The following is a 9,912-nucleotide window of genomic DNA, read 5'->3' as shown; positions in this document are numbered from 1 at the left end:
TCTCTCTCTCTCTACACCACACCACACCACACCACACCACACCACACCACACCACACCACACCACGCCCCCTGTCACTCAAGGATAGAGCGGTTGCCCGGGTACTTAGTTGCTGTTCACACTGCCTGGTCAGATGTCAGCAACATTGCTGCTTTCTAGAAGCGTTCTATACACTATTAGTCTGTGTACAGTGCATTCTAAAAGTATTCAGACCCCTTGACTTTCTCCACATTTTGTTACGTTGCAGGATGATTCTACAATGGATTTAAAAATAAATCCTAATCAATCTACAATCTATCCAAGATGGCGTAGCAGTTAGACGTCTTTGTCCTGTCGTGTCCCTTGTATATATCTTTTTACATCTTTTCCTTCGCATATCTTTTTAAAATATTTTCCTAAACCTCAACTTCTAAATCCTGTCCTGCAACCCGCCTCACCCAATGTGGCGTGGATCTGTTTTTTTTCTAAAGTATTTCTATTTACTTCGGATCTGGAATCCCTCAACTGAAGCTAGCCAGCTAACTACCTACCAGCTATCAGTCAGCAAATCATTGCTAGCGGTCATCAGCTAACCTTTAGCTCGGAAAGCTCTCGCCAATTCGCACAACGTGACTCAAACCAGAGTATAACGGACCTATTAATATTTTATATTTTTTTCCCCCCGGATTCCTACCGCAAACTCGGAACATTTTCACCTGGATCTTCGCAACTAGCTAACCGCAATCCCGGGTGACTACTCCTGGCTAGCGTTTCCATCCCGGAGCAAGCACCAATTAGCCTGAAGCTAGCCCGGCCAGGGCTCCTGTGCTACCACCGAAGTCCACTCCTGGGCTACAATATCCGGACCCCTTCTACTGCCGGTACGGGGCACGGAACCCCGCCGATCCTCTACGACTGGAATACCGACATAATCTGCCCGAGGATTCCAACAGGCCCCTCAGGCGCGACGTCCACTGAAGGCCCATTCTGCTAACCGGCCTGCTAGCTATCTAGAGCTACTTGGAACCCTATTAATTCCACGACTGGTCTATCGACGTCACTGCACGAAGAGGCAAAAACAGACTTACCCCCATCGCGACGTCCCCAAAAGGCTAACTTGCTAGCCCCGGTCTGCTAACTGCTATCCCCGGTCTGCCAACTGCTTGCTGGCTAACCCGGTCTGCTAACTGCTAGCTTGCCAGCCCCGGTCTGCTAATTGCTAGCTTGTTTAGCCCCGGCTTACTAACTATTAGATTGTTAACATCGGCCTGCTAACTGTCTGAATCGCCGTGCCCCCAGTCAGTCACTGGACCCATACGTTCACTTGGCTACGCATGCCTCTCTCTAATATCAATATGCCTCGTCCATTACTGTCCTGGTTAGTGAATACTGTCTTATTTCACTGTAGAGCCTCTAGCCCTGCTCAACATGCCTTAACCAACGATGTTGTTCCACCTCCTACATATGCGATGACATCACCTGGTTTAAACGTCTCTAGAGACTATATCTCTCTCATCATTACTCAATGCCAAGGTTTACCTCCAATGTACTCACATCCTACCTAACCTTTGTCTGTACACTATGTCTTGAATCTATGCTATCGTGCCCAGAAACCTGCTCCTTTTACTCTCTGTTCCAAACGTGCTAGACGGCCAGTTCGTATAGCCTTTAGCCGTACCCTTATCCTACTTCTCCTCTGTTCCTCTGGTGATGTGGAGGTTAATCCAGGTCCTGCAGTGCCTAGCTCCACTCCCACTCCCCAGGTGCTCTCATTTGTTGACTTCTGTAACCGTAAAAGCCTTGGTTTCATGCACGTTAACATTAGAAGCCTACTCCCTAAGTTTGTTTTACTCACTGCTTTAGCACACTCTGCCAACCCGGATGTCTTAGCTGTGTCTGAATCCTGGCTTAGGAAAACCACCAAAAACCCTGAAATCTCCATCGCTAACTATAACATATTCCGCCAAGATAGAACTGCCAAAGGGGGCGGTGGTGCAATCTACTGCAAAGATAGCCTGCAGAGTTCTGTATTACTATCCAAGTCTGTACCCAAACCATTCGAGCTTCTACTTCTAAAAATTCACCTTTCCAGAAACAAGTCTCTCACTGTTGCCGCTTGCTATAGACCTCCTTCTGCCCCCAGCTGTGCCCTCGATACCATATGTGAATTGATTGCCCCCCATCTATCTTCTGAGCTCGTGCTACTAGGTGACCTAAACTGGGACATGCTTAACACCCCGGCAACCCTACAATCTAAGCTTGATCCCCTCAATCTCACACAAATTATCAATGAACCTACCAGGTACAACCCCAAATCCGTAAACACAGGCACCCTCATAGATGTCATCCTAACTAACTCGCCCTCCAAATACACCTCTGCTGTTTTCAATCAAGATCTCAGCGATCACTGCCTCATTGCCTGCATCTGTAATGGGTCTGCGACCAAACGACCACCCCTCATCACTGTCAAACACTCCCTAAAACACTTCTGCGAGCAGGCCTTTCTAATCGACCTGGCCGGGGTATCCTGGAATGACATTGACCTCATCCCGTCAGTAGATGATGCCTGGCTATTCTTTAAAAGTGCCTTCCTCACCATCTTAAATAAGCATGCCCCACTCAAAAAATGTACAACAAGGAATAGATATAGTCCTTGGTTCACTCCAGACCTGTCTGCCCTTGACAAGCACAAAAACATCCTGTGGCGTTCTGCATTAGCATCGAATAGCCCCCGTGATATGCAACTTTTCAGGGAAGTTAGGAACAAATATACACAGGCAGTTAGAAAAGCTAAGGCTAGCTTTTTCAAACAGAAATTTGCATCCTGTAGTACTAACTCAAAAAAGTTCTGGGACACTGTAAAGTCCATGGAGAATAAGAACACCTCCTCCCAGCTGCCCACTGCACTGAGGCTAGAAAACACTGTTACCACCGATAAATCCACTATAATTGAGAATTTCAATAACCATTTCTCTACAGCTGGTCATGCTTTCCACCTGGCTACCCCTACCCCGGTCAACTGCCCGGCACCCTCCACAGCAACCCGCCAAAGCCCCCACCATTTCTCCTTCACCCAAATCCAGATAGCTGATGTTCTGAAAGAGCTGCAAAATCTGGACCCATACAAATCAGCCAGGCTAGACAATCTGGACCTTCTCTTTCTAAAATTATCTGCTGAAATTGTTGCAACCCCTGTTCAACCTCTCTTTCGTATCGTCTGAGATTCCCAAAGATTGGAAAGCTGCCTCGGTCATCCCCTCTTCAAAGGAGGTGACACTCTAGACCCAAACTGCTACAGACCTATATCTATCCTACCCTGTCTTTCTAAGGTCTTCGAAAACCAAGTTAACAAACAGATTACCGATCATTTCGAATCCCACCGCACCTTCTCCGCTATGCAATCTGGTTTCAGAGCTGGTCATGGGTGCACCTCAGCCACGCTCAAGGTCCTAAACGACATCATAACCGCCATCGATAAGAGACATTACTGTGCAGCCGTATTCATCGACCTGGCCAGGGCTTTCGACTCTGTCAATCACCACATTCTTATTGGCAGACTCGACAGCCTTGGTTTCTCAAATGATTGCCTCGCCTGGTTTACCAACTACTTCTTTGATAGAGTTCAGTGTGTCAAATCGGAGGGCCTGTTGTCCGGACCTCTGGCAGTCTCTATGGGTGTGCCACAGGGTTCAATTCACGGGCCGACTACATTCGCTGTATACATCAATGATGTTGCTCTTGCTGCTGGTGATTCTCTGATCCACCTCTACGCAGACGACAGCATTCTGTATACTTCTGGCCCCTCTTTGGACACTGTGTTAACTAACCTCCAGACGAGCTTCAATGCCATACAACTCTCCTTCCGTGGCCTCCAACTGCTCTTAAACGCAGGTAAAACTAAATGCATGCTATTCAATCGATCACTGTCCGCACCTGCTCGCCTGTCCAGCATCACTACTCTGGACGGCTCTTGACTTAGAATACGTGGACAACTACAAATACCTGGGTGTCTGGTTAGACTGTAAGCTCTCCTTCCAGACTCACATTAAGCATCTCCAATCCAAAATTAAATCTAGAATCGGTTTCCTATTTCGCAACAAAGCATCCTTCACTCATGCTACACACCCTCGTAAAACTGACCATCCTACCAATCCTCGACTTCGGTGATGTCATCTATAAAATTGCCTCCAACACTCTACTCAACAAACTGGATGCAGTCTATCACAGTGCCACCCGTTTTGTAACCAAAGCCCCATACACTACCCACCATTGCAACCTGTACGCACTCGTTGGTTGGCCCTCGCTTCATACTCGTCGCCAAACCCACTGGCTACAGGTTATCTACAAGTCTCTACTAGGTAAAGCCCTGCCTTATCTCAGCTCACTGGTCACCATAGCAGCACCCACTCGTAACATGCGCTCCAGCAGGTATATCTCACTGGTTACCCCCAAAGCCAATTCCTCCTTTGGCCGACTTTCCTTCCAGTTCTCTGCTGCCAATGACTGGAACGAACTGCAAAAATCTCTGAAGCTGGAGACTCATATCTCCCTCACTAGCTTTAAGCACCAGCTGTCAGAGCAGCTCACAGATCACTGCACCTGTACATAGCCCATCTGTAAACAGCCCATCTATCTACCTACCTCATCCCCATACTGCATTTATTTATTTATTTATCTTGCACCTTTGCACCCCAGTATCTCCACATTCATCTTCTGCACATCCACCATTCCAGTGTTTAATTGCTATATTGTAATTACTTCGCCACCATGGCCTATTTATTGCCTTAACTTACCTCATTTGCACTCACTGTATATAGACTTTTTGTTTTCTTTTGTTCTCCTGTATTATTGACTGTATGTTTGTTTATTCCATGTGTAACTCTGTGTTGTTGTATGTGTCGAATTGCTACTCTTTATCTTGGCCAGGTCGCAGTTGTAAATGAGAACTTGTTCTCAACTAGCCTACCTGGTTAAATAAAGGTGAAATAATAAATAAATAAATAAATAAAATACAATACCCCATAATGACAAAGCAAAAATGTATTACAAATAAATAACAAAAATACTACATTTACATAAGTATTCAGACCCTTTACTCAGTACTTTGTTGCAGAGATTACAGCCTCGCGTCTTCTTTGGTATGACGCTACAAGCTTGGCACAACTGTATTTGGGGAGTTTGTCCCATTCTTCTCTGCAGATCCTCTCAAGCTCTGTCAGGTTAGATGGGGCGTGTCACTGCACAGCTATTTTCAGGTCTCTCCAGAGATGTTAGATTGGGTTAAAATCCAGGCTGGAAAGTATTAGTCAGGTATTCTGCCACTGTGTACTCTCTGTTTAGGGACAAATAACATTCTAGTTTGCTCAGTTTTTGTTGTTGTTAATTCTTTCCAATGTGTCAGGTAATTGTATTTTTGTTTTTTCATGATTTGGTTGGGTCTAATTGTGTTGCTGTCCTGGGGCTCTGAGGGGTCTGTTTGTGTTTATGAACAGAGCCCCAGGACCAGCTTCCTTATGGGACTCTTCATCAGGTTCATCTCTCTGTAGGTGATGGCTTGTTATGGAAGGTTTAGGAATCGCTTCCTATTAGGTGGTTGTAGAATTTAACGTCTCTTTTCTGCATTTGGATAATTAGAGGGTATCGGCCTAATTCTGCTCTGCATGCATTATTTGGTGTTTTACGTTGTACACGGAGGATGTTCTTGCATAATTCTGCATGCAGAGTCTCATTTTGGTGTTTATCCCATTTTGTGAATTCTTGGTTGGTGAGCGGACCCCAGAACTCACAACCATAAAGAGCAATGGGTTCTATAACTGATTCAAGTATTTTTTGCCAGATCCTAATTGGTATGATGAATTTTATGTTCCTTTTGATGGCACAGAAGGCCCTTCTTGCCTTGTCTCTCAGATCGTTCACAGCTTTGTGGAAGTTACCTGTGGTGCTGATGTTTAGGCCGAGGTATGTATAGATTTTTCTGTGCTCTAGGGCAACAGTGTTTAGATGGAACTTGTATTTGTGGTCCTGGTGACTGGACCTTTTTTGGAACACCATTATTTTTGTCTTACTGAGATTTACTGTCAGGGCCCATGTCTGTATCTTACATTCTGCAACTACAAGTTTGTCTTTTCTTAGCAAGATATTGCTAAAATAATTTGTGTTAGCCGCTAATGCTAATCACTAGTTAGTGCATTTAGCTAGCTAGCTAGCCAGCTAAGAGTCACAGCAAACGTAGCTAGCTAGCTAATACTGCCTGGTGCCAGTGCTGGTGTAGGCCTAGACAAGCATGCTTGTGCAACGGTATAGAGAGGAATAAGCGAAGCATTGATATGTTGGCCAGTTGGCTAGCTACATGAAGTAAGAAAACATGTAATGTAACATCTAAATTAGGCTAACCTGGAAACACTGACCAACACTTTGGTTCCTACCCGGTCAATAATTACTCACTGGCTTATTAATTTATTTCATGTCAAACAACAATGTATTCAAGGTGCAGCTCAATATATTCCAAGTATAGATTTCAAATAATCATTATATTTCCATGATTTCAACAGTTCACCAATTAACTAAGCCTATATTTTTGCCCATATCATGCTGCCTGTCACAGTGTGGAAATAATAACAAAATTGCAGGAAATACAGAAATTGATGAAAATGCTGAAAATCATTTTGTTTGTTTGGAATCACTTATCATTTATGTGTTGCCACCCTAGGGTCATGAGATACTCAGAAAGCATATTTACAACATTTAATATTCAAAAACCTAAAATACCGTCAAAAATGTGAAAAATATTGTGATATGATATTTTGCCCATATCACCCAGCCCTACTCCTCCTATGTCCACCTACCTCCACAAGTAGACCAGTCACCACATCCCACCCAGTCAATCCCTCTCTCTAACCCATCACTGATGTGTGTGTGTATGCATGCATGTATGTGTGTGTGTATGTATGCATGTATGTGTGTGTGTATGCATGTGTGAGTGTGTGTGTGTGTGTGTGTGTGTGTGTGTGTGTGTGTGTGTGTGTGTGTGTGTGTGTGTGTGTGTGTGTGTGGGGGGGGGGGGCCGTAACCTAAGCAGTGTGTCAGTGGGAGGAGTCTGTCAGTGGGTGTGGTGACCTCTGAACCCTCTGTAGACCGTGACTTATCCGTGATCACACACACACGTTGGTGCCAACCTGCGGGGGAAGCCTCAGACTGCGCGATGAGAGCAGCCATGGCAGAGTTGGGGTTGAGTCGGTTTCCAAACATGTGGGAGGGAGCCATGTTGAACACTAGACCTGGTAACCCACTCACCTACAGGGAGAGAGACACTCAGTTACAATACATGGAGGATGACGATGCAGTTGGTGACTTGGGGAGACAGACACACTGTGCATGGACCAGCTTTATGTCCTCCACAGGTAGTAAATAGACATGATGTCCTGCTGCCCTGGGCCTCCTCTCCACTATGTATGAGAGGGGAGAATGTGTGTGGTGGGACCGGATGGGTGACTGATAGAATTGGATCTCCTTTACTCCTCTATAGGGCCTGTCAGATCAGCGGAAAGCGGAGAGGGCCTACAGCAGCACCTAGATCTTCTGAACAGATTCTGTCAGACCTGGGCCCTAACAATAAATCTCAGTAAGACAAAAATAATGGTGTTCCAAAAAAGGTCCAGTCACCAGGACCACAAATACAAGTTCCATCTAAACACTGTTGCCCTAAAGCACACAAAAATCTATACATAACTCGGCCTAAATATCAGCACCACAGGTAACTTCCACAAAGCTGTGAACAATCTGAGAGACAAGGCAAGAAGGGCCTTCTGTGCAATCAAAAGGAACATAACATTTAACATACCAATTAGGATCTGGCTAAAAATACTTGAATCAGTTATAGAACCCATTGCCCTTTATGGTTGTGAGGTCTGGGTTCCGCTCACCAAGAATTCACAAAATGGGACAAACACCAAATTGAGACTCTGCATGCAGAATTCTGCAAAAACATCCTCCTTGTTCAACGTAAACACCAAATAATGCATGCAGAGCAGATTTAGGCCGATACCCGCTAATTATCAAAATCCATAAAAGAGCCGTTAAATTCTACAACCACCTAAAAGGAAGCAATTCCTAAATCTTCCATAACAAAGCCATCACCTACAGAGAGATGAACCTGGAGAAGAGTCCCCTAAGAACTGGTCCTCTGTTCACAAACACAAACAAACACCGCAGAGCCCCAGGACAGCAACACAATTAGACCCAACCAAATCATGAGAAAACCAAAATATAATTACTTGACACATTGGAAAGAATGAACAAAGAAAACAGAGCAAACTAGAATGTTATTTGGTCCTAAACAGAGAGAACACAGTGGCAGAATACCTGACCAATGTGACTGAACCAAACTTAAAGAAAGCTTTGACTACGTACAGACTCAGTGAGCATAGCCTTGCTATTGAGAAAGGCCGCCGTAGGCAGACCTGGCTCTCAAGAGAAGACAGGCTATGTGCACACTGCCCACAAAATGAGGTGGAAACTGAGCTGCACTTCCTAACCTCCTGTCAAATGTATAACCATATTAGAGACACATATTTCCCTCAGATTAAACAGATCCACAAAGATTTTAAAAACAAACCTAATTTTGATAAACTCCCATGTCTATTGGGTGAAATACCACAGTGTGCCATCACAGCAGAAAGATGTGTGGCCTGTTGCCACAAGAAAAGGGCAACCAGTGAAGAACAAACACCATTGTAAATACAACCTATATTTATGTTTATTTATTTTCCCATTTGTACTTTAACCGTTTGCACATCCTTACAACACTGTATATATACATAATATGACATTTGAAATGTCTTTATTCTTTTGGAGTGTAATGTTTACTGTGAATTTTTATTGTTTATTTCACTTTTGTTTATTATACATTTCACTTACTTTGGCAATGTAAACATATGTTTCCCATGCCAATAAAGCCCTTTGAATTGAAATGAGAGAGAGAGATGGGGGCCGAGCAGAGGGGTACAACTGGGCAGAGAGAGAGGGGGGAGCAGAGGGGTACAACTGGGCAGAGAGAGGGGGGGGAGCAGAGGGGTACAACTGGGCAGAGAGAGGGGGGGAGCAGAGGGGTACAACTGGGCAGAGAGAGGGGGGGAGCAGAGGGGTACAACTGGGCAGAGAGCGATGGGGGCCGAGCAGAGGGGTACAACTGGGCAGAGAGAGATGGGGGCCGAGCAGAGGGGTACAACTGGGCAGAGAGAGAGGAGGGAGCAGAGGGGTACAACTGGGCAGAGAGAGGGGGGGGGAGCAGAGGGGTACAACTGGGCAGAGAGAGGGGGGGAGCAGAGGGGTACAACTGGGCAGAGAGAGGGGGGGAGCAGAGGGGTACAACTGGGCAGAGAGAGGGGGGGAGCAGAGGGGTACAACTGGGCAGAGAGAGAGGGGGAGCAGAGGGGTACAACTGGGCAGAGAGAGGGGGGGAGCAAAGGGGTACAACTGGGCAGAGAGAGGGGGGGAGCAGAGGGGTACAACTGGGCAGAGAGAGATGGGGGCCGAGCAGAGGGGTACAACTGGGCAGAGAGAGGGGGGGAGCAGAGGGGTACAACTGGGCAGAGAGAGGGGGGAGCAGAGGGGTACAACTGGGCAGAGAGAGGGGGGAGCAGAGGGGTACAACTGGGCAGAGAGAGGGGGGGAGCAGAGGGGTACAACTGGGCAGAGAGAGGGGGGGAGCAGAGGGGTACAACTGGGCAGAGAGAGGGGGGGGGAGCAGAGGGGTACAACTGGGCAGAGAGAGATGGGGGCCGAGCAGAGGGGTACAACTGGGCAGAGAGAGATGGGGGCCGAGCAGAGGGGTACAACTGGGCAGAGAGAGAGGGGGGAGCAGAGGGGTACAACTGGGCAGAGAGAGAGAAAAAGATCCCCTGCTCATTTGGAAAGAGGACCGGCTAGGAGGTCA

General features: G+C 46.3%; 1 protein-coding gene across 10 annotated transcripts in view; it reads right to left on the bottom strand.

Annotated features, from left to right (window-relative positions):
• Positions 1–9,912, bottom strand: part of LOC106590532 (protein AF-10) — a 115,148-nt gene that overhangs the window by 12,055 nt on the left and 93,181 nt on the right. For 9 of the 10 annotated variants that reach the window (XR_014383092.1, XM_082970785.1, XM_082970787.1 and 6 more), the window contains one exon: positions 7,154–7,271. The exons of the other annotated variant lie outside the window; for it this stretch is intronic. Coding sequence is in view for 8 of the 9 variants with exons in the window: in XM_082970785.1 (XP_082826911.1) it covers positions 7,154–7,271 (118 nt within the window). In the remaining variant the exon portion in view is untranslated. The remainder of the gene's footprint in view (positions 1–7,153; positions 7,272–9,912) is intronic. 10 annotated transcript variants of the gene reach the window in all.

Source organism: Salmo salar, chromosome 29 (assembly GCF_965601325.2).
Source record: "Salmo salar chromosome 29, fSalSal1, whole genome shotgun sequence".
NCBI lineage: Eukaryota > Metazoa > Chordata > Actinopteri > Salmoniformes > Salmonidae > Salmo > Salmo salar.
Note: the sequence above shows the minus strand (reverse complement) of the source record. Positions and strands in the feature narration are given on the sequence as shown.